The 26,196-nt window shown below is 35.4% G+C and overlaps 1 protein-coding gene across 1 annotated transcript in view; it reads left to right on the top strand.

Annotated features, from left to right (window-relative positions):
* Positions 1-25,905, top strand: part of gpm6ba (glycoprotein M6Ba) — an 82,715-nt gene extending 56,810 nt beyond the window's left edge. The window contains 6 exon segments of the mRNA NM_203427.3: positions 654-840; positions 5,909-6,065; positions 20,716-20,884; positions 21,113-21,186; positions 21,769-21,834; positions 22,803-25,905. Coding sequence (NP_982251.1) covers positions 654-840; positions 5,909-6,065; positions 20,716-20,884; positions 21,113-21,186; positions 21,769-21,834; positions 22,803-22,955 — 806 coding nt within the window. The 3' untranslated portion in view covers positions 22,956-25,905.
* The last annotated feature ends 291 nt before the right edge of the window (positions 25,906-26,196 follow it).

Genomic DNA, 26,196 nt, shown 5'->3' with positions numbered 1-26,196 from the left:
ATCTTTCACTTTTAAAAGTGTCTAATAAGCTTGTTTAATCCCACCCCTTTTCGCAGCGCGGCACAACAGAATATTGCATGCTCAAACTCTAGTGTGACCGTAGCTTTACTGGTGGAATGTGCAATCAAAAAAGATTGGTCACCAGGCTGGTCAAATTTAGCCATGAAACCTCCAATACCAAATTGGCCAGTGTTTCAATTTCATTGCCCAACTCCTGTGTTAATATGTGTGTGTGAGAACCTCTCTCTCTATATTTCTTCCTATAGACTCTTATTTCTCGGAAACTGATTAAAAGTGAATGAATAAAAATAAAACACCAGAGAGAATAAAACACCATGTGTAAACTGTAATCGTTCTCTGTTGTCTACTTTTAAACCAGTCAAATTGCTCCTTAATATCAGGTACAACAGGATGTTACAGTCCAACAGTTTCACAACATATATTGTGATGTGAAATGGCTTGTCATAGATGTTTGCTGATTTATGAACTTCATATTTTAAGGTGGGAATAGCATGGTTGCCAAACAACCAAACAAAAAAATCTCTGCCTTTGCCTCAAATATTATATTCGAAGTGACAAGTGTTAGCAAATAGCAGTCGCTGGTCTGAATTTCAACAGCACTCCAACAAACTCTCTTTTTTCTCCTCCTACAGGGTGCTTCGAGTGTTGCATCAAATGTCTGGGTGGTGTCCCATATGCCTCTTTGGTGGCCACCATCTTGTGCTTTTCAGGAGTGGCTCTGTTCTGCGGCTGTGGGCATGTGGCACTTACAGGGACTGTGACTATGGTGGAAAACCACTTTTCTCGCATCTCTTCTGATCATGCTGCTCTCACTGATGTGTAAGTCAGTTTGTAGAAATGCTTATGAATTTATATTCCTACTGTGAGATGTTTGATGTGTGATAATTGTTAGATTAAGGCATATTTAGACAGATGAAAAAGAAAGGAATTGGTGACACTTCTAAATAATGCTCCAATTATTTAATATTAGTTCTCTTTCATAGGTAATTCAGCACTGTCATGAGCTGATGCAATTGGGAACTCTTCTAGAGTAATGCTTGTGCATTGTTACACTCAAGTCATGTTCATTATGTATTAATATTATTTCAAAATATCTTGATATCGTATTATAACTATATTTTCTTATTAGTTTTATTATTATTGATATTTCACAAACATAGTAAAATACTTTAACATGCAAGCCTACTGTTGATTAAAATGCTACATTTTGTACACACCTGGGGTGGTGGACTTTAGATTGGATCCAGACTTTAAATTGGTCTCTTCATAAATTCTGAAGTTGGATAACTGATTATCCTAGACAAATATGCTTGCTCTCTGTCACTAACTCCAGATCATTTCCACTGGTAAAATCATACATTTGTCATTATCAGACTCTCTCTTGAATTATTTCAATGTTTATATTCAATGAAAGTTTCAACATTCAAACAATTAAGACACTCATTGCATATTGATGTATTCAAAGGAACATTTTCACCCACAAATATGTAATTATACGATGTAGTGCACAAACAGGGAATGTGAAATATACCTTATAAACACTGTAAGCTGACTCTTGGATAAAACACTCTTAATATTAGTTTACCTAAGCAATATGCATTGATGTATTTTTATATCTCTTTATACCCATAGTAATCATAGACAGCACAACATGTCATAATTTTAAAGCCACAGGTAAAGCTACCCAACCCACTCCATTGACGTTATTATTACAAATGATCCCCTTTTTGTAAAGGACTTATGTTCAATTCTGACAACTGACTAAAAACAAACAATGGGTCTCATATGTTATTCTTATTTACATGCACATTTGAACTTGTCACGAATTTGGTGTGTTCTGAGTGAGCACCTGCGTGTTATACAAGGTTATTAATTTGCATAATATGCCCCCAAACAGCTCCATATAAGGGCTTGACACAAAGTGGTACTTGTCCAGAGATTAAATTATTAGAAGACAAATTATGAATTCAGAAGAGACAATTATGGTACCGAAACAAAAGAAAAAGAACTTTACCGGTAATGAAGGATTTGATGTTGGATGTGGAACATGCTTTCAGTTCTGAAAACATGAGGTGCAAAGCACTGCATTTTTTTACTTGGAAAAAAAGACTCTTTTTAAATGGACAGAGAGCTGCCAACAGAGTGCTCTGCTAAACGTATATATGGGCCACATAAAACGTGTGTAAAACACTTGATGAAAGCATTTTTTGGGCATTGTTTTATATTGTTTTGTATTTTTATTTATTAAGTTCAGAAATTATGAGGAGGCAGCCTACCATAGTAGAAAGCCAATAGAGTGGGTTGGATAGTTTCTTCCAAACTATACATGATGTTGCCATGTTTCACCTTCAGTTCAGCTCTTTGTAGTCCTTTTTAGCAAAAAATGTGTTACAAATGCGCTTCTTCCATACAAACATCCACTTGAGCCATTTGATGGTACTTCAAGTGAGAGTAATTTTCTAGTTCGTCATATTTTTTTTGTGGAGCCATACAGCAAAGGCCTATCAGCCCAACAAGAATTCATTCTTTTTATCAGGCCCTCCTTGTGAACCTTTTGCACCATATTGTACCACTCATTGGGTCATGGTTTCCCTTACAAAAAAACAAAACAAAACTGCAGTATAACCACAGTATATAGACGTATAACTGCAGTAAAATTATGTACAATTGCAAAAATACAGTACAATGAAGTATAAACACAGTTTAAATACAGTAAAATAAAGTTCACTTTTTTCAGGGATGTTTTTTGTTTTTTTAAGAATTTAAAGAGTTTAATTGCAAAAATGAATGCAGTGAACTGAACAGTACAACAGCAGTAGCCTATATACAAGCTGTGGTAAAATTCAATGCAACTGCAAAATTGCAGTACAATGAGGTATAAATACAGTTAACTACAGTGCAATAAAGTTCAACAGCAGTAAAATCTGCAGTAAGTGACATAACATTAAATAAAATGAGAGGCAATATAGTGATATGTTATGTATGTTATATATATGTACACTTTGGTACATAAGTATTAACAGTGCACTTTAGCTTTATTATATCTTGCAAAATTGTAGATGTATTTCTGTACTTATACTTCTGAAAATTGCAACACAATATATTGTTTTAGTACTTTGGCAATGCAACTAAAGTACTGAAACCTTTTTTGAAAACCATTGTCTACTGAACAGAAAAAGTAGATGTTAAACTGCAGTTGTATTACAATTGTAGTATGGTAGTTGTACTGTAGTGGTACTTCAGTTTTATAACAGTAGCAGTACTGCATTATAGTAGTTGTAGTACTTCAGGACCATTGCAGTAGCTGTACTGCATTATAGTAGTATCACTTTAATACTACTGTAGTAGTTGTACTGCATTTGTACTGTAGTAGTACTTTAGCTGTATTGCAGTAAATGTACTGCAGTTGGTTGTATTATAGTACTTCAGTTGTATTGCAGTAATACTGCAATATATATTTAAATAACAGTTTTTTTGTGTCCAAAAATCTGAACTTTTCAGAAGTTAACTAATACTGCATTATTTCTTTAAAAACTGCAGTATTCTTAAAAAAAAATACTGCAGTATTTTTTTGTAAGGGTTAAGCCAGGTGATCCCCATATCATTAGCTCATGACACTCTCATCATGATGGCCGCTTATCTGTCCAAGCTGGGATTTATAAGACACTAAATATGTTAAAAATATTTCTAATATGTATTTGAATTCAATTCAATTCAATTTATTTATTTATAAAGCATTTTAAAGCAACACAGTCAACCAAAGTGCTGACAACAGAGACTAAAACAAACGGTCCCACTTTCTATTAAGTGGCCTTAACTAATATGTACTTACACAGGAATGAATAGTTTGTTACAATGTACTTATTGTGTAAATACATGTACAGTATTTACTGTGTACTTAAGCTTGATTAAATTCATGTATGTAATTACATCTGTAATTTACTTTTGTAATTACATTTGTAAATATACTGTTGACCATCCCTTACACCTTAACCCACCCTTAAACCTACCCATGCCACCAAACTTGTCCATAACCCAACCTCTATCCCAACTCGAATGCACCACGTGTTCTCAAATACATTATCAACACAGTAAGTACATTGTATTTATTTTTTGATGTAAGTACATAGTAGTTAAGAACACTTAATATAAAATGTAACCAAACAAACTTTAAAATACAAATAAATGAACATAAAATGTCAACATCTCACACAAGTGAGTTTTAAGAAGAGATTTAAAAACAGTAATGGAAGAGGCTTGTTTAATATACAACAGCAACTCATTCCACAATTTTGGTGCAGCCACGGCAAAAGCCCGATCCCCTCTGAGCTTTCGTCTGGTCCTGGGCATACCCAGAAGGAGCTGGTCGGCTGACCTGAGCGAACGAGAAGGTGTGTAAGGACAGAGAAGCTCAGAGAGGTAAAGGGGTGCAGTATTATTTAGACACTTAAAAACAAATAAAAGTAACTTAAAATAAAGCAAAAGTCTGTAAAATAACAGTGTTTCTCTGTAAACATTTTAATTAAAATATCTGTAGATTTATTATTTTTTGCACTTTTTTTCAAAAAGAAATTTTACCTTTATTTTATGGGTTTTGTTTGGCAGCCGGAGCTGCCAGTCATTTGACCTTTTTTTACGATTTATTTATTTTTTTTTACAGAGCAAGTAATTACAATTTATTACTTTAATTTTACGTAATTTTAAATGTACTTAAAAAACAGGAAAAAACACTGTAAATAATACGTCAATTTTTTTAATAAAAAACAGACAAATTGCTGTAATTTACTTATTTGTCATTACTTATATAGTACATAAAATAAGTCAAGCCGTTAATTTACAGATAATGTTTGTAATTTTTATGAACTTTTGAATATAATTTAAAATAACAGAAAAAATACTGTATTACAGTAATTTCCCTGTATAAAAAACACAAATGTCAGTAATTTGTCTTTAATAATAAAGAACCTAAAATGAAAGTCAAACGTTTAATTTAGAGAGATTGGTTGTCATTTTACTAAGTTTTGAATATAATGTGAAATGACAAAAAATTTCTGTGCAAAAATTTAAGGATATTTTCTGTAAAATTTGTTTTTTGTTTTTTTTACAGTGCAGCAGCTCACTAAAACAAAAGGTGAACTAAATTACAAAGACAATGAAACTTATATAAAAAATAAAGGTGATATAGATGCAAACATTTGATGGAGGAAAAAGTGTACAAAGAAAAACTAGCTCAGGATAAATAATACAGGCATAAAGAGCCAAATTAACTAAGAGAAAAACTGATCGAAAAGTGATTTGATGTAAGACTAAACACTGGGAAACAGGATCAAAACCATACAGATGTGATAACCCTTCAGTGACCTTAATTAACACTCACTATATTGTTTTATATATTTGAGCACCAAATCACTTTAATATGCTTCAACACAATGACATGTATGTGGTGAGTAATGACCTCTAGAGTTCCAGCAAATACATGTCAGTATGTTCTCTTCCATTGTGTCATTCTGGGCTTTACTGGAAGCAAACTGACTTGTTTTCTTTGATTTCCTGTGTACAAATTTAGTGTTAATGATCCTGTGCAGTATACACAGTACCTCAGATAAAATCCAATTGCTGTACATCTGCAGCCCTTAAAATGTAAATAATCAAAGCTACAATTATTTACTGAGCAGAAACTCAATGTCATCTAAATCCGCTACTTTTATGCTTTGGTATTGTGTTGATCTTGAATTTCATATAAACTGGTCTTTGCATGAAAAACAATCATAAATCATACAATTGGGTGAGCTCTGTTTCTCTATAAAATATTGGATAATGTTGAGGTAATAATGTTCATCCTACTGTAGGTCTCTCATATTTACTAAATCTGTCTTTTTTTATACAGGGTTCAGATTTTGCAGTACATCATCTATGGAATTGCCTGTTTATTCTTCCTGTATGGCATCATCTTACTGGCGGAGGGCTTTTACACCACCAGTGCTGTCAAAGAGATGCACAGTGAATTCAAGACAACTGTTTGTGGACGCTGCATCAGTGCGATGGTGAGGCCAGGAAGTATATATTTATATATATGATTCACTTCTTAACTGTGTCAGACCAAATTTATCTTGATAATGTCAAGTAACTGACAGACAAGTAAAGACTTTGATGGATGACATGTTATGACAATTTACACTATCTATAATATTTAAACTATCAATACTCTGTTGGTCCATCATGTAATCTCCTATGCATGCTGTCAAGCAGGTACATGCAAATCTGAGCTTCAATATTTTCAAGACTTGCTGTTGTTTTTTTAATTCTTGAATAATAATAAAAACAATTCCATTTACACAGTAGATGCTTTGCACCACTGGAACTAGGAATGATTTTAAATGGAATACCTTTTGGGAACTAAATTAGCTCCTATGCAGAGTTTGAGCTACCTGTAAAGTAGACATACAGCTAGACATACAAATACAGGAAACTAATGTTAGCAGCATTTACTTGTTGCCTTTATTTGTGTTGTGTGTTCTTTTCTCAAACTTGATGATATGTAGCACATATCATTATGCATGATATAGTCCTTCTTTTCTTATTACATATATGTTTACAGTCTGTCCTTGTAAAAAATAATGGTCCCACTTTATATTAAGTGGCCTTAATTAATAAATACTTACACAGGAATTAATAGTTTGTTACAATGTACTTATTGTGTAAATACATGTATTTACTGTGTACTTATGTTTGATTAAATACCCGTATGTAATTACATCTGTAATTAACTTTTGTACTTACATTTGTAAATACACTGTTGACCATCCCTTACACCTTAACCCACCCTTAAAACCTACCCACACCACCAAACCTGTTCATAACCCAACCTTTATCCCAACTCAAAAGCACCACAAGTGTTCTCAAATACATCATAAACACAGTAAGTACATTCTATTTATTTTTTGATGGAAGTACATAGTAGTTAAGGACACTTAATATAAAGTGTGACCAAAATAATTTTTAACAAATGTCATCTTTGATTGTTGCATATTGTAATATTGATTGTTAATTATTTATGTTGAATAAAAGAATACACTTTTATTGGGCAAACAAGATACTATATTCTTATTATGTATTCTATATATATATATATACTGTATATATATATATATATATATATATATATATATATATATATATATATATATATATATATATATATATATATATATATATATATATTATTAGCCCCCCTGAATTATTAGCACCCCTGTTTATTTTTTCCCCAATTTCTGTTTGATGAAGAGAAGATTAATTCAACACATTTCTAAACATAAAGTTTTAATAACTCATTTCTAATAACTGATTTCTTTTATATTTGTCATTATGACAGTAGATATTTTACTAGATTTTTTTAAGACACTAAAAGTCTTAACTAGGTTAATTAGGGTAACTATGCAGGTTAGTATAATTAGGCAAGTTATTGTATAATGATGTTTTGTTCTGTAGACTATCTGGAAAAAATATAACTTAAAGAAAAAGAAAATCAAAATCAAAGGGGAGCTAATAATTCTGACTTCAACTGTATATGTATGTAGCGTTCCGTTGCAAAAACATATAAATGCCGTCTAAAATTTGCTCCTAAAATGGACATTTTTTTCAGCTTCCTATGTTTATATAATAATTTAGAAAAACATATCAAATGACATTTAGAGGTTTTAGCATCTTAACTCTTCATATATATATATATATATATATACATATGAACTTTAAGCTGAATATTAGTATTTTGCTAAATAACTAGTAAAAATGTGTTATTTATAAAAATATCTTAAACAGCACGTACATACATTTTTGCAGAGACTCAATTAATTTTTCTGGAAAACTTCAAATGAAGTAGGTAAAAGTGGCATTAACAGTATAGTATAAAAGCTTTCCTAAATAAATGTATTAATCAGGTTATTTTATTTATTTATTTATTTTTATTACTACAGGTTTGGAACAACATGTGGATCAGATTATTTATTTATAATGTAGGCAATTCCTTTGAAAATATGCTATGTACCAGGGGTGTCAAACTCCTGTTACTCTGTAGATTGTGCAGTAAATAACTGTAAAAAACAATTATTTAGGCATCACCACACACTCCTACAGGCTGTCCGTCTAATTCTAAACACAAAGGTGTTAGAAAGAGTTTTCAGAAAATGCCGGCCCTTTAAGGGAGCCAGGTGTTTGATTTGTTTACTGCTGAGTGTGCTCTCTGCTATGTCCATCAATTGAGATGTTGAGTCTGATATGTTTTAGGCTTTAAATAAGAATCTACAATGAGTAAGTAAAATGTGTTCAAATGTTTTTGAGTGTTTCTAAAATAAGGATATGTTTTAAGTTATACTGTTGTTATCTTGAACTGTGTACTTGAAAGCTACATTGTTAGCTAGTTAGCCTCTCCTCATATAACTTCTTACATTACTTTTGTTTAAGTACAGTATATGTATTTATTGGATATTGCATACTGCCATAATGTACAGATGCTAACAGTTGTTTGTATCTTTCTGGCAACTAAGCCAAAATTAAATTCCATCATCTCTGTAAGGTAACATGTGCACATCATCACAGGGAATCACAAAAACATGATACACATAGCCATCCACACACAAAAGCTCCACTGTCCGGTCCCAGGTTGTGAGTTTGTTGCTAAGTATTTTTCAGAGCTGTGTTTCCACCTATGAATTTATATTAAAAACAATAAAAAAGTTTGTTGTCATAAGATAATTATAACAATAAAATATTGGATCCTTTGGTTTTTCAGTGTTGTCAACTTTATTTTTGTTTTCTACAATTATTTTAAACTTTTTAGTGAGAGTTGACACAGTTTTTAATTATTTAAAACTTTAAAATAATTATTTTGTGTTTTTTGCTGTTCAGTTTTTTTTTTTTTTTTTTTTTTTTTTTTTGCATGGTCAGCATTGAGGAGATAGTAACACATTTCACTGCAGCACTTTGTGTGTGTGTGTTTATTGGATATGTGATTGTGATAAATGTTGGCAGTTGCTTTAAAAGTATTGCTAATACCAGGGGTTCTCAATCCTGATCCTGGAGATCTACCTTCCTGCAGATTTCAGTTGCTATCCATATAAAACACACCTGAACCAATTAATTAGGACCTGAACACCACGTGATAATTACAGGCAGGTGTGTTTGATATGGGTAGCAACTGAAATCTGCAGAACAGAGTTTAGTACCCACCCTACCATTCACCCATAGACTTCCATTCATACGCATGTGAGTACTGCAGACCTGGAATGATTGCTCATGCGACAAATTTCATAATTTGCAGCATTGGAAAGTTCAAGCTTGGAGAACGCTGAATGCGAAATCACATCATGTGATTGCTTGAGACCAATCAAAGATCAAAACATTACCTCTCTGGCTTGCTTTTTCAAGCTCTAATTATTTTGTTTAATTCCACTACTCGCTTTGTTTAATTCCACTTCGCAGTGCAGTATGACAGAATTTTGCTTGCTCAAACATTAGTGTGACCGCAGTCTTACTGTACAGACCTGTAATATGCAAGACAATATTTATATCTGCTGATTTCTTAATTTTGTTAAACATTTTCTGTTATTTATTTGTTTGGTGCCAAAACAATAAAATAAATTTGTCTGAAAAAATGTTATGCCTTCTATTTTTAAATAACAGCTAAGAATACTGATTAATTTTAGTAACACTACAATAACTATATATGACATACTATTAATGTGTATGCAGTATAGTGCTGTGATTTGTAACACTACAGTACAGTAATTAACTGTGCACAGTTTCCAGTTAGTTACCACTGCTGCTCTATTACAGTAATTAACTGGCAACACTGTTGCCAGCTACTCACTGTATCGGTTCAGTTACAGTAAATAACTGGCAACACTGTTGCCAGCCACTCACTGTATCGGTTTAGTTACAGTAGAATACTGGCAACGCTGTTGCCAGCCACTTACTGTAATGGTTCAGTTACAGTAATTAACTGGCAACACTGTTGCCAGTTACTTACTGTAACCAAACTTTTACAGTGAGTAGCTGGCAACAGTGTTGCCAGTATTCCACTGTAAAAAACCCCGGTAAGGTCTAACAGTGTACCTTTAGCATGTCCAGAAGTCCAACTTTTTGTGCGATGGTTAGCATCTTTCACTGCCATTTGGGTGCTACTGTGGGTGCATGTGATAATGCAGAATGTTTTGTTGACATTATGGAGTTTGTTGTAAGAACTTGTAAACATACAGTACAGCACTTCAGAGTCACACACTGTTAGACCTTTCCAGGCTTTTTTACAGTAGAACACTGGCAACACTGTTGCCAGCTACTCACTGTAAAAGTTTGGTTACGGTAAGTAACTGGCAACAGTGTTGCCAGTTAATTACTGAAACTGAACCATTACAGTGAGTGGCTGGCAACAGTGTTGCCAGTTGTTTACTGTAACCGAACCATTGCAGTGAGTAGCTGGCAACAGTGTTGCCAGTTAATTACTGTAATAGAGCAGTAGTGGTAACTAACTGGAAACTGTGTACAGTTAATTACTGTACTGTAGTGTTACAACTCACAGCATTATACTGCATACACAATAGTATGTCAAGGTGTTACTAAAATTAATTAGTATTCTTACCTGTTATTAATTCTTTAAATTAATTAAGTTGTAAACTCTGACAAACTTATTTTATTGTTTTGGCAGCAAACAAATATAAAACAGAAAATGTATAACAAAATTAAGAAATCAGCAGATATAAATATCATCTTACATATTACTGAGAGCCACAGGTCTGCACAGCAAGGCTGCAGTCAAACTAACGTTTAAGCATGCAAAATTCATATGTCATATGGCTCTGCGAAAAGGAGTGGGATTAAACAAAATATTTAGAGATTGAAAAAGCAAGCAACTGGTCCATAATTTTTGTTCAGAGAGGTCATGGTTTGATCCTTGATTAGTCTCAAGCAATCACATGATGTGATTTTGCAGTTCAGAGTTCTCCAAGCTTGAACTTTCCAATGCTGCAAACTGTAAAATTTGTCGCATTAGCATGCATTCCAGGTCTGCAGCATTCACATGCGTATGAATGGAAGTCTAAAGGGAGAAAAGTGCAGTGTGACCGGGACTTTAAGCTGTAACTCTAATTAAACACACCTGATCAAACTAATTAAGGCTTGTTAGAAATCTACAGGTAATGTTGAAGCAGGGTGGGTACTAAACTCTGCTGCCCTGCAGTTCTCCAGGAACTTGGAGTTTGACCCCCATGGTATATAGCAGGGGTGCTCAATCCTGTTCCTGGATATCTACCTTCCTGCAGATTTCAGTTGCTACCCATATCAAACACACCTGCCTGTAATTATCACGTGTTGTTCAGGTCCTAATTAATTGGTTTAGGTGTGTTTGATATGGATAGCAACTGAAATCTGCAGGAAGGTAGATCTCCAGGAACAGGATTAAGCACCCCTGGTATATAGCATACTTTTAAAGCAACTGCTAACATTTATCACAATCACATATCCAATAAACACTCACACACAAAGTGCTTCAGTGAAATGTGTTACTCTCTCCTCAATGCTGACCATGCAAAAAAAAAAAAAAAAAAAACTGAACAGCAAAAATCACAAAATAATTATTTTAAAGTTTTAAATAATTAAAAACTGTGTCAAATCTCAATATAAAGTTTAAAATAATTATAAAAAACAAAAATAAAGTTGGCAACAAAGAAAAACCAAAGGATCCAATCTTTTATTGTTATAATTATCTCATGACAACAAACTTTTTTATTGTTTGTAATATAAATTCATAGGTGGAAACACTGCTCTGAAAAATACTTAGCAACAAACTCACAACCTGGGACCGGACAGTGGAGCTTTTGTGTGTGGATGACTATGTGTATCATGTTTTTGTGATTCCCTGTGATGATGTGCACATGTTACCTAACTGAGGTGATGGAATTTAATTTTGGCTTAGTTGCCAGAAAGCTACATACAACTGTTAGCATCTGTACATTATGGCAGTATGCAATATTTAATAAATACATATACTTAAACAAAAGTAATGTAAGAAGTTATATAAGGAGAGGCTAACTAGCTAACAATGTAGCTTTCAAGTACACAGTTCAAGATAACAACAATATAACTTAAACACAGCCTTATTTTAGAAACCCTCAAAAACATTTGAACACATTTTACTTACTCATTGTAGATTCTTATTTAAAGCCTAAAACATATCAGACTCTACATCTGAATTGATGGACAGAGAATAGAGCACACTCAGCAGTAAACAAATCAAACACCTGGCTCCCTTAAAGGGCCAGCATTTTCTGAAAACTCTTTCTAACACCTTTGTGTTTAGAATAAAACTGTGGGAGCCTGTGGGAGTGTGTGGTGATGCCTAAATCATTATTTTCTGCCTTTAAAATGCACGTCTCTATAAATAGCAACATAAACCATCAGAGTAGATGGGACAGTAACGGTTAAACAGTAATTTGCTATTTATTGTCAGTTACTATCTGTAATGAGTACATAAAGTAAATGACTGTACTTCATTCTTTGCACTACACAATTTCATACAAAGTCTACTCCTTTTACAGTAAAATACTGTTTCCTATTATTACATTACATTATTAGCTAAACACTGGCTATTTTACAGTTATTTACTGCACAATCTACAGAGTAACAGTGCAGTCATACTAATTAAACACACCTGATCAAACTAAATCTAAAGGTAGTGTGTTGAAGCAGGGCTGGAACTAAATTCTGCTGGGCTGCAGCCCTCCAGGAGTTTGACATCCCTGGTACATAGCATATTTTCAAAGGAATTGCCTACATTTATCATAATTATGCACATATCATTGAATAAAAACAATAAAAATATAAAAACTTCATCCAAAGCAAAAAAATAAATAAATAATCTGATCCTCATGTTGTTCCAAACCTGTAGTAATAAAAATAAATAAATAAATAAAATAACCTGATTAATACATTTATTTAGGAAAGCCTTTATACTACACTGTTAGTGCCACTTTTACCTACTTCATTTGAAGTTTTCCAAACAAATTCATTGAGTCTCTGCAAACATGTATGTACGTGCTGTTTAAGATATTTTTAAATAACACATTTTTACAAGTTATTTAGCAAAATACTAATATTCAGCTTAAAGTGCAATTAAAAAAGCTTAACAATAGGCTAAACTAGGCAAATTAGATTAATTATAGAATAGTAAACAAAGTTATAAAAATTATTGTGATAATTTGGTTGCTCTGTGTGAATATTTTTGCCTTTAAATGCATCTTGTTGATATCTTTACCTTTTAATTAGCTCTGTGACATTGACATTGGTTGACTCCTGATACTCAATGTTAAAAACATAAAAGGAACCAAAGAAAACACAGAGATGACTGCAGAGAAATTTAGCTCATCATCAATGCATTGTCTCACTTTGTCCTCAATACTGACCATACCAAAACTGAACAGTATATATATATATATATATATATATATATATATATATATATATATATATATATATATATATATATATATATATATATCAACATAAAGCATCAGAGTACATGGGGTAATAATGGTTAAGCAGTAATTTACCATTTATTATCACAGTAACTATCTGTAATGGGTACATAAAGTAATTTACTGTAATTTATTCTTTGCACTGCAAAATTTCATACAAATCCTGCTCCTTTTACAGTAAAATACTGTTTCCTTTTTTTTTTACAGCAAAACACTGGCTATTTTACAGTTATTTACTGCATAATCTACAGTAAGGGTTAACAGTGTAACCTACACAATACAAATACTTAACTTAGACAAATACAGTGTTCTACGCTACACTACGCATGATTTGTAACCTAATACATCCTGGTGTTTGCATAGCATAACTGACTTCATACATATGCCTTTTCTACTGTAGTTCATTAACTAAGCTTGTATAACATTTCAACTGCAATTTAAAGTGCTATGGTATGGGCACAGGTCTCATGGAATATAACTTGAAAAATTGTACAATTTTACATAACCGTAGTTGATCCAAAATGCTTTACAATAAAATAAAATATTTAATAAAAAAATAAAACTTGTATTAAAATTATAAGAAAATGAAAAGTATATGTATTTATGTAATACTAAAATACAGATAATAGATAACATGTATGCGTCCCTCAAAGGCAAGGGAGGGAAAATAAGGCTTTAAGTTAGATTTTAAAGCATCCAATGATGGAGAAATTCTGATGTTCAATAGGAGACTGTTCCAGAGTCTTGGGGCCGCAACACAGAAAGCTCAATCACCTTTTGATTTGCAGCGAGCCCGATTTGCAGCGAGACCTGATAAGTTCACTGATAAGAGAACGGTACAGATTTGTGGAATGCTTTATATGTGAAAAGAAGGATTTTAAAAATAAACTCTGAATTTCACAGGAAGCCAGTGCAATAGGGCTAGGGTAGCAGTCTTAGGAGAGAACTCCAGACTTCCTTCTCCTCAGACACTTCCTCAAGCTCCTCCGGGGGGATTCCTTCCACTCTGCGAAGGAATCTCATTTCGGCCATTTGTATCCGGGATCTTGTCCTTTCATTCATGACCCAAAGCTCATGACCATAGGTGAGAGTAGAAACATAGATTGACCAGTGAATCAAGAGCTCAGCTCCTTCTTTACCTCAATGGAACACTACATTGATCACATTACTGCTGCCACTGCACCAATCCACCTGTCAATCTGACGTTCCATTTTTCTCTCTTTCATGAACAAAAGCAGGGAGATTGCAAACCACCTTTTTCCAGTAGAGCACCATGGCCTCAGACTTGAAGGTGCTGATTCTCATTCCAGCAATGTCACACTCTGGAGCAAACTGCCCCAGTGCATGCTGAAGGTCCAAGCGAACAGAACAACATTGTTTGCGAATAACAGAGATGAAATCCTGTGGTCCCCAAACCAGACCCCCTCCAGCCCAAGGGTGTGCTTTGAAATTGTCCATAAAAATTATGAACATAATTGGTGACAAAGGGTAGCCCTGCTGGAGTCCAACTTGCACTGGAAACAAGTCTGACTTACTTCCGGCAATGTGAACCAAACTCCTACTCTGTTTTTACAGGAATGAGACCACTCTTAACAGAGCACCTCTGACCCCAGAATGCCACGAGGGACATGGTCAAATGCCTTCTCCAAGTTCGCAAAACACATGTGGACATGGTTGGGCATACTCCCATGAACCCTCGAGCACCATGGTGAGGGCATAGAGCTGGTCCAGTGTACCATGGCCTAGACCAGGTGTGGGCAAACTTGATCCTGGAGGGCCAATGTCCTGCATAGTTTAGCTCCAACCCTATTCAAACAGACCTCCCTATAGAGTTCAAGTGATCTTGAAGACACCGATTAGTTTGTTCAGGTGTGTTTGACTAGTGTTGGAACAAAACTCTGCTGGGACACCGGCTCTCAAGGAACAAGTTTGCCCATCCCTGGCCTAAACCAAAACCACAATAGCCGCATTTCCACTATCGGGCCAGTGCGAGCCAGGGCTTTAATCGGGCCGGGCCGGGCCGGGCCAATAGCCCGGGAGGTTGAGAAATGAGGCCGAAATCATGTCGCGTTTCCACTGTCGGGCTAGTAGCTCACAGCACGTCACGCAAACACCGCCCACAGAACATCCCAGAATCAAACGTCACACAACCCGCCCACTTCAGCGGGAATCAGGACAGGCAGATAAAGCACCATTCATTACATTTGTTTACTCACCGACCGACTGTTTGCATTGTGCATCGAGTGCTCTCGCCACTAACGGACCCATCACAGTGAGCGCACCCGTCCATAATATAAAGCCACAGAAATTCTCCTTTATAACTCGATATGGCAAGTATTTTATAACATCCTTGTTTTGATAGACGTCATGTTAAGTGTTTCAGCACAAGAGCGAGTAGCCTAATAAAATATAGCCATATTTGTTGCGCTCAGCAGCTATTCAATAAAGCTCTTCATTTAAAGTTTCATTTATAAATTTAACCTCGTCATATAAAAACATCATATAGAACACATTTTGTGTTTGGACTTTCCCCCAATGCGTTTAAAGCAGCGAGCAGGACTGAGTGACAGAAAAAAGGTATCGGCTAGATTCTGCTTTCACTCACCCAAATAATGCTCTGTTTGCGCGATTTGATTAATATCATCGCATCCAAATACTTTATAAATAATATTTCAAACCTTCACCGGTGTTAATTGTTTTTATAAAATATTGAAAATCTTTTTTTTCAGATAGGTCGTTGTAAAATGAAAGTTATAGGCTATATGTGGCTTTACAACGGTTTGATTTATGTATTGTATATAGGCTACCTACATATAGCTAGTATTTGTTTATTTTATATTGGTTTATTTATTTATTTAATGCGATTTTATATATATTCGATATTTGTAATTCTTTAAATTATATTTCAATATAGCTTAGGCTATTTTATCAAGATATGACACTATAGTGTTTAAAGTCTACGAAAGTGGGCATGTAATTTATTAAGTTTTATGTCTTTCTGTTGTATTTATATTGTGTATTATCTCCAAAATAAATAAAGAAAAAAGCAGCTCGCGGGATAACAGAGCTGTGAAGGAGCACTCTTGCCCAGTCTCACACACACATCCAGGCATCTAAACGCGCACAAACAAACATTTTAAACTTGACAAAAACTATCGAAAACCTTTACTGTCTGCTGTGTCTTTAATATGGTGTTAAGATTATTATGCGTTATTGAAACATAAAGGAGGACGCAGCAAAGAACGTCACTATAAATTAAAACTACTTTATTATTTTATGCAGCAGCCTTACATTTAAAAGGGAAACATAAGGGTGATCATACGCAAAAAGACTATAAGGCTAGATGTTTTATTTCCCTTATTTCTTTATTTGTTTGGCACATGTACTTATGTGCGATCAGAAAACTGCCCGCCTCTCCTTTCACTCCGCCCCGAAGCCCCAACTGGCCTTCCTTGGCCCAAGGTATTCGGCGGGCCGAAAAAGGCCGGCCGCTGGCCCCAAGAAAGCGCCACTTTGGCCCGATTAGGCCCCGGAAGTGACAGTGGAAACGCCACTGGCCTTGGCTCGCCCTGGCTCACTCGCTTTAGCCGCGATAGTGGAAACGCGGCTATTGTTTCTCCTGGATCCTAGGTTCAACCACAGCCCGCATCCTCCTCTACAGTACCTTGGCATAGACTTTCCCGAGAGACTGAGGAGTGTGATCCCCCTATAGTTGAAGCACACCCTCCGGTCCACCCCCTCCTTACAAATGGGAACCACCATCCCAGTTGCCCAATCCAGAGGTACTGTCCCCAACCTCCATGCGATATTGTAGAGACGTGTCAGCCAACACAGCTCCCCAATATTCAGAGACCTAAGACAAACAGGGTGAATCTCATCCACTCCTGCTGCTTTGCCACTGTTACGCTTGCTAACTACCTCAGTGACCTCAGCTTGGGTGATGGATGAGGCCACCCTTGCTTCCTCAGTCTCTGCTTTTTAATAGAAGACATGTCAGTGGGATTAAGGAGATTCACAAAGTATTCCTCTGTCCAAAAACATCACCAGTCGAGGTCAACAGCTACCCACTTCCACTGCAAACAGTGTCGATGTGGAGCTGCTTTCCCCTCCTGACGGTCTCTTTGGGGCTGACTGATAATCTTCCTCCATGGTCTCCCTGAACTCTTGCCAGACCCGAGTTTTTGTTTCCGCAACTACCTGGGCTGCAGTACACTTGGCCTGCCGGAACCCATCAGCTGCCTCAGGAGTCCTGCAAGTCAACCAAGCCCTGTAGGACACCTTTTTCAGCTTGATGGCACGCCTTACTTCTGGTGTCCACCACCGAGTTTGTGGATTGCCACCTAGACAGGGACCACAGACCATACGGCCACAGCTCCTCACAGCAGCATCAACAATGGAGTGGGAAAACATGGATCACTTGGCCTCAATGTCTCCAGCCTCCCTCGGGATCTGGTCAAAGCTCTTCGAGAGGTGAGAGTTAAAAATCACTCTGACTTTAGATTCAGCCAGGCGTTCCAAGAGGATACGTTTGGGTCTGCCAGGTCTGTCCAGCTTTCCCCCCTGCCAGCGGATCCAACTCACCACTAGGTGGTGATCAGTTGACAGCTCTGCCCCTCTCTTTACCTGAGTTTCCAAGACATATGGTCGGAGAACAGATGATACAACCACAATGTCGAACATTGACCTCAGCCTTAGGGTGTCCTGGTGCCATGTGCACTGATGGACACCCTTATGCTCAAATATGGTGTTTGTTATGGACAAACTGTGATTAGCACAGAAATCCAATAACAGAACACCACTCGGATTTAGATCAGTATTTTGCCCTGGCAATGGTGTTCTGAACCAAAGCTTGACAGATAGTTAACAGAAATAAAGCACCATTACACTTTCTTCTTCCGAATGTGAAGCACTTTTACTTGATTTACTTGTAAAACTAAAAAGGAAAAATACAAAAGGTAAAAGTTACAAAGTGATTACGAAATATCACAAATAATATACATATTTTATATTTGTAAACATAAACTGACATATTTAAACTAATGTCAAACAGCTAAATAAACAATCCAGCCACTTTAATGACGTGCATCTATATGAAAGCTCGTTAGCATTTAGAAGCATCAAGCATTAAACATGTCAATACTGACCCTCCTTAATCAATTTAACCCAAAAAAAGTATTGCAGATATTTTCAAAATAAAATTAGTAACTTACAGTCGTTTCTATCACAGGGGCTGAAAGCAAACAACAACGCGTCTGTGCATGGCGATCACAGTGTCTTCTTCTATGACTTTTTAAACATCAGGTTGTTGTAAAGAATGGCGCAATGACATTTTCCGCCACTAGATGTCACAATTACACCACTTAAATAAACCAATGCACAGCTTACAAAACGAAACACCATACAGTACAATCAGGGAAGCCGTTCTTCTCAATTCTCTCAATTTGTTCTTCTGTCATTACCCACGTGGGCATTGAAGTCCTCCAGTAGAGTCTGAGCACCTTCCAGCACCCCTCCCAAGGAGTCCAAGAAGGCCGGGTACTCTGCACTGGTGTTTGGCCCGTAGGCACAAACCACAGTGAAAGACCTATCCCTGACCCGAAGGCGCAGTGAGGTGACCCTCTCGTTCACCGCGGAAAACTCTCACACATGGTGGCTTAAGCCTGATTTATACTTCAAGTGACCGGCGTAACCCACGGCACATGCAACGCTTCCGAAACGCTAGTTGGCAGTGAGGTGTAAATGTTCCTCTGTGTCGAGTTTCTTCGCTGTTGTTTTGCTTTTCCTGAACACTTCCGGGATGTACAAGTGGCTCAAACTCGCTCATTTTGAGGCAGCAACCGGCGGACGTGCAGCAACTTTAACTATGAGGTAAACACAAAACAAAACTTTCCATCCGGAGCTCCTTCACAGGACTCCACACTTGTAAACAATCGCTATATTGGGTTCGCGCGGCTCTCGGTCCCGCCCAGACTCGTCAGCGCTACCAAGCCGACCAATCACAGAGCTTGCGCTACGCGTCGTTGCGACGTGTAGTTACAATTTTTGAGAGGTGCACGTCAGCCACGCCGACGGCCACGGCGAAGGGCTATGCATCAGCGCCGTAGCATACGCTGGCGTTTGACGCAGAAGTATAAATCAGCCTTTAAGATGTTGAGTTCCAAAGCCCCGGTTGTGTGTGGAGGTGAGCATTACTATCTCTAGTTGGTACCTTTCCACCTCCCGCACAAGCTTGGGTTCCTTCTCTCCCAGTGAGGTGACATTTTATGTCCCAAGAGCCAGTTTCTGTGCCCAACGATCAGGTTGTCGTGGTCCTAACTTTCGACGACCAGCCGTTCCACAATGCACTGGTCACTTACGGCTCCCCGTGCAAGTGGTGGGCCTGCAGGAGGATGGTCCCCCGTTGCTTCTTTGTGCTAAGCCCACAGGGTTCCATGGAAAAAAAAAAAAAAAACGGCCACCAGGTATTTGCATACGAGCCCCAACCCCAGGCCTGACTCCAGGGTGGGGCCCCATTTGACGTCAAGGTCCTCAAAGTCATTAAACTCATAAGGTTTTTTAAAATCACACTTAGTCTGAACTGTCACCAAAGACCTTTTTGACAATAGCCCCCGACAACATAGCTCTTAGGATCACTCAGGCACTCAAACCCCTCCACCACGATTAGGTGGCAGTTCATAGAGGACTGGTTTGTTTCCTTCAGCAAATTTGCTATCAGTTAGAATAAGAGTTTAATGCAAGAAGCTACATTTTTTCCAGTGAGCCTGACACATACATAAACATTTTCCCCTCTTCACTGAAGTCCTGAGGTAAAGTTGGATGCCATCAATGATATATACCTGAATTTCCTTAATTTTTGCAGTCCAGTAGCAGTCATTTTTGTATAAGATGTGTGTTTCTGATTGCAAAAGATGCAGATCTGATTTTTTTATATATTTCTGAAAATGATATGTGTATGTTCAAATGAGTGACTGTCATAATCTAGTGGCAACATATGCAAGGTGATACAGCGGTAAATAGGTCATTATTCTGGGTCACATTTATACTGTATGCACTGCAGGATTTAAACGGGATCAAAGCTATGAGATTATTCACGTCATTATGAAATTAGATATATGGGTATTGAATGAATAAGTAAGCCTAAAACTGAACCTGTCTTTTTTTGTTTTTTTAGTTTGTATTCCTTACCTATATTCTGGGCTTGGGATGGCTAGGCATCTTTGGATTTTCTGCTGTGCCTGTTTTCCTCTTTTATAACATGTGGACCACATGTGGTGCCATGAAATCCCCAATTGCCAATCTCACCTCTGTGGACAACATCTGTGTTGATGTGCGGCAGTATGGTAAACACACTGACCACCCTTTTCTGTGAATTCTTTGATGTTATTGAAAATACAGTGGTTAGGATAAATTTGTCTGGGCTTAAAAGTGTACTTTTCCTTTTATAAGTATAATTTGCTAAAAATTGTAAATGATGTTACTATTCATTTCATTCAATAACCTGTAAAGAATAAGTGTAAAGCTTAAGTAGTGCTTAGACAGATATGTGTAATACTTGTAATACTTTTCAGGAATCATCCCATGGAATGCGAACCCTGGTAAAGCCTGTGGGTCCACACTAAGCGACATCTGCAATACCAGTGAGGTAAAAAGCATTGATTCTGGAAAATAATTTTAAAAAATCTTAAAATTATATTTTGCATATATATTTTTACAAAAACACATAACTTAGCAAACTGAGCAAAGGTATGCCAATAAATGCAGTTGTTGCTGCTATTTAGCTTGTACTGTATATCGTGATTTATGTTTACAGCAGGCTACTTGTTTATATATTTCATATAATAGATATATTTCAGTTTTCACACTATATTTCCAATTTTTTTCAGAAGATGACACATGTACTGGATAAACATTCTTTCTTGCTGTATCCTATTTAAAATTGACAAAATCTAAAACTGTGGATAATCAAGAAAACAGCTTTGCTTAAACTCAGTGTACAGTACTTAAAAACCACAAAACACCATTGTGGAATATACATTTTTTATATTATAATAAATATTGTACTTATTTAGAAATATAACACACACACACACACACACACACACACACACACACACACACACACACACACACACACACACCATAATTAAGACAATAAAACAAGAACATAAAATATTTAGAAGAGAACATAAAATATTTAATGGATTTCGGAAACTTTTCTTTGCAGTTCTATTTGTCCTACCATCTTTATATTGTTGCCTGTGCTGGAGCTGGTGCCACAGTGATTGCACTGGTAAGAATTCATGTTTATTGCAATGTAATGTTAATGTTTTTTATTATTATTTTGTTGTAGTAAAGTATTTATTTTATGTCCAGAATTATTTCTTTTTATGGTAAATGTGTTTTTTGTAATGGTTTAGATGTCTTCAAACCTTCTCAGTCCTACAAAAGTTTTTGTCCAACACATGTGTCTGTGTATTTTTGGATGATTCAGAAAAGTGTTCCAGTGTAATTATGAATTATATGTTACTCAGTTATTTCCTTTAATTCTTAACTGATAATGGTAATCACATCAAGGCAGTCAATGTAAGATCATACATCAATCCAAAATAACTGCTTATTTAAACTTTATGATTAAATTAAAAATAGATTGTGACTTCTTTGGGCTCAGTAATGCCTAATGCATGGTATTTAAATTAAAAAAGGACAGAATCAGGCTATAATGTATTTCAGGCTATTATGTAAATTTATGCAAAAAATAAAATAAAAAAATCCATTCCGTGTACAATTAGATTCCTCTGAATACTACTTGCATTAGAATTTGTTATAGTTCATTGCTTTTGGTATTCTTTACATAATATTTAATAATATAATAACATAATAAGGTACAATTTCGGTGTTCCGAAAATGTGATTGAGTAATAATTAATTGTTGTAAAGGTAACCTTTCTCATATTTTTACTTTGTATTTTTGATGTTTAATATTATATCCAAATATATGCGTCTTTAAATGGCTTTTACTATATGTGCCTTTTCTTTTGATTATATTCTAATCTACTAATATTGATTTCTGTGTAGTGCAGCTATTATAATTCACCATAATAATTTGAAGTAGTTTTATGGCAATTATTCAATACTGTTCTAACACTTAGAGCTGGCTTTAACTAACTAACTTACTCATGATGACAAATCCTTCCTTCCACTTCTTTCTTCCTTTCTGTTACTCTATCTCTTTTGTCCTCCCCATCTCTGCTGTCTACAGATCCACTACCTGATGATCTTGGCAGCAAACTGGGCCTATCTGAAGGGGGCATGTCAGCAGACCCATGCCTATCAGGACATAAAGACCAGGGATGATCAAGAACTTCAGGATGTGCAGTCACGCTCTAAGGAGGGTCTCAATTCATACTCATAAATAGTTTTCCAAACTGTTCTATCCCACCTCTGTCTAAATCTATTTCCCATCTCTAAAGTCTAACTCCTCTCTGTTTTATTTTCAACCTCTTGCTTTCTAGAACACTAATACTACTAGTGGTGAACTATCCTGACAATACATCATAACAATAATGACAACTATATATTCTTTTAACCAAATTTAACATGAGTTGAACCATACCAAATGTAGATAATGAATCTGATGATATGTTATTTGCTCATCAATTTGATGGTAGAAAAAAAAATGAAATGATTATCACTGGGTTATGTTTTGTTTTATGATGTATTGTCTTGGTGAGGCACCACAAAGAATAGAAAGTCTGCACTAACTCCTCACAGCTCACAGACATCCCTTTTGGGGAATGAATATATATATTAGGGATGCAACAACACACTTAGCCCACGATTCAATACATACCTCGGTTCGGTTCAGTTCTCATGGCTTGACACGTGTTTTTTTTTCTTTTTTTTTCTTTTTTTTCTATAGGCAATAGAAACAGTAAGTATAAAAAAATTTAAACGATTTATTGCAATACTCATTTTGTTTTACTGAAAAGCCAAGAAAAGTACAGTAGTTCCAAGTGGATTGCATTAAAAAAATGAACAATGAAATCTCACAGCTACTGATAGCCCATGTACAAACCGCGTATTGAACCATGGAAGTTGTACCGTACTGTTCAATATTACATTGAGAACTGTGGCATCCCTAATATATGTATAAATATATATACACACACACACACAAACACACACAGACACACACGCACGTGTGTATGTGTGTGTGTGTGTGTGTGTGTGTGTACCTGTATGTGTGTGTGAGTGAGTTTGTGTCTGTCTGTGTGAAGAGAGATATGGACGCCAGGGTGCGCATTAATGTCTGTGTATGTAGAATTTTTCTTTTTGATCTGAATCACTGAATTCACCACTTCATTCCAACTCTCTTTTTGTTGGGGAAAGTACTGGCTTTTGACAAATTGCACTAATCTTATAATAGAAATTTTATTACCATAAACATACATACAAACCAGGGGAAAAAAGTCCAAATTATTAGCCCTCCTTAGAATTTTTTTTCTCTTTTAAATATTTTCCTAATGATGTTTAACAGAGCAAGGAATTTTTCACAGTATTTTTCTTCTAGAGAGAGTCTGTTTTATTTGTTTTATACTAAAATAAAACCAGTTTTAAATTTTAAGGTCAAAATTATACGCCCCTTAAAGCTATATATATATATATATATATATATATATATATATATATATATATATATATATAAATATATATGTATTTTTTTCCTTTTTTTCTTTTTTTCTGCAGAATAAACCATTGATAAACAATGATTTACCTAAATATCCTGACTTGCCCAGTTAACTTAATTTACCTAGTTAAGCTTTACATTTCACTTTAAGTGTCACTTTAATTGTCTTGAAAAATATTTGGTAAAATATAATTTACTGTCATCATGGCAAAGATAAAAGAAAACGGTTATTAGAAATGAGTTATTAAAACTATTATGTTTAGAAATGTGTTTTCCCTCCGTCAAAAAGTAATTAGGGGAAAAAAATAAACAGGGGTGCTAATAATTCAGGGGGGCTAATAATTCTGACTTTAACTGTAGAGAGAGAGAGAGAGAGAGAGAGAGAGAGAGAGAGAGAGAGACCACTTGACAATAAAAGTTACACTGTTTTATTCACCTTTGTTTAAGGTCTGAGAAATTCCTTCCAGATTTTAGAAAAAATATATAGTTTAGATGTTTTTCTCCTGAAAAAATTACACTTGTTAAGAAATATAGATTTCTTTACTGTTTTTAAGTTAAATCAATGGTAATGTGTTGTCTGAACAACATGCAACCATTTCTGTATAGTGATATATACATCAGAAGCTACCTGCATGACAAAAATTACATTTAAATGAAACACATCAGTAACTACAAATTGTAGATTTAAAGAAACTGTAAATTGTCAAGTAGTCTCTTATTTTTTCATAGCTGTGTTTGTCCAAAATACAAAACAATCTCAAATAAAGATTTAAGCAAGGTGTTTATCAGACTTATGACTAATTATGGAAAGAGTGTTGTTTACCACGTTTTTTTTTTTTAGATGACTGTGACTCTTTAGTGTGAGTAATTGCTAAGTGGATGTGACATCTGATAATGGTTTGAATTTACTGTTGAATAATGCAGCCTTGTTTTTGCAGTGTATCTTTTTCCTAAATACGTTTGTCTCTCTTTCTATTTCTACTTTTACAATATGAATCTTTTTATTGATCTGTCTTTTAACTGATGTAAATATATGCATGTTAGTATTGTCCACATACAGTAGTTTTACTATGAATTATTTGATGTTTTTTGCTATATGTTAAAATCTGTGAAAGGGACGTATCTAAAATCTATTTAGCTTGGTTTTAAACAGATTTGTGCCTGGATGTTCTATTTGTCCCTCATTACTGCATGAAGGGGGTATATTTCAGATATTTCTGCAGTATTTTTATAGGGATAGTTGCCCCAAAAATCACAATTCACTTACTATTTACTTTCTCTCAATGGTTCCAAACCTTTATTTTAAAAATCAGTTCAACTGATTTTCATTCAAGTTTGAATGAAGCTAAAAACATGTAACCATTGGGGAAAACAAATTCTACAGCAGTCAATAGTTTTTAATTGGTTTTATCTTTTATTTGTTAAAAAAAGGAGTCAAACAGGTTTATAGCATGTATAGAGTTTTGGGGTGAACTATCTCTTTAAGTGATGTGTAGTCTATTGTTTCAATGAACTACAAAAGACAGTAACCCTACAACCCCACCCTCCCCCTCAGTAATCCACCGTATGTTAATTGAAACTGTAATCTTAGATGTTTCATAGTGCATTATCTTTGAAGTCAGATGTTAACTATAGTGATTTTTGTATCCTCTAGTAAAATATTTTCTATGATCTACATGAACTCTTTTGTGTTTATTATTACAATTATATTTCTGCTGTACACCACCTGGTGTAAGAATAATAACACTGTGTCCTTGGTTTCATTCATACATTTTCTTTTCGGCTTAGTCCCTTTATTAGTCTGGGGTCGCCACAGCGGAATGAACCGCCGACGTATACAGCAAATCTTTTATGCAGTGGATGCCCTTCCAGCTGCAACCCATCACTGGAAAACATCCATACACACTCATTCACACACATGCACTCATACACTACGGTTAATTTTAGCTTACCCAATTCACCTTTA

Source organism: Danio rerio, chromosome 1, assembly GCF_052040795.2.
Source record: "Danio rerio strain M-AB ecotype USA chromosome 1, GRCz13ab, whole genome shotgun sequence".
NCBI classification, from domain to species: domain Eukaryota; kingdom Metazoa; phylum Chordata; class Actinopteri; order Cypriniformes; family Danionidae; genus Danio; species Danio rerio.
This window is presented reverse-complemented; position numbering and strand designations above follow the sequence as displayed.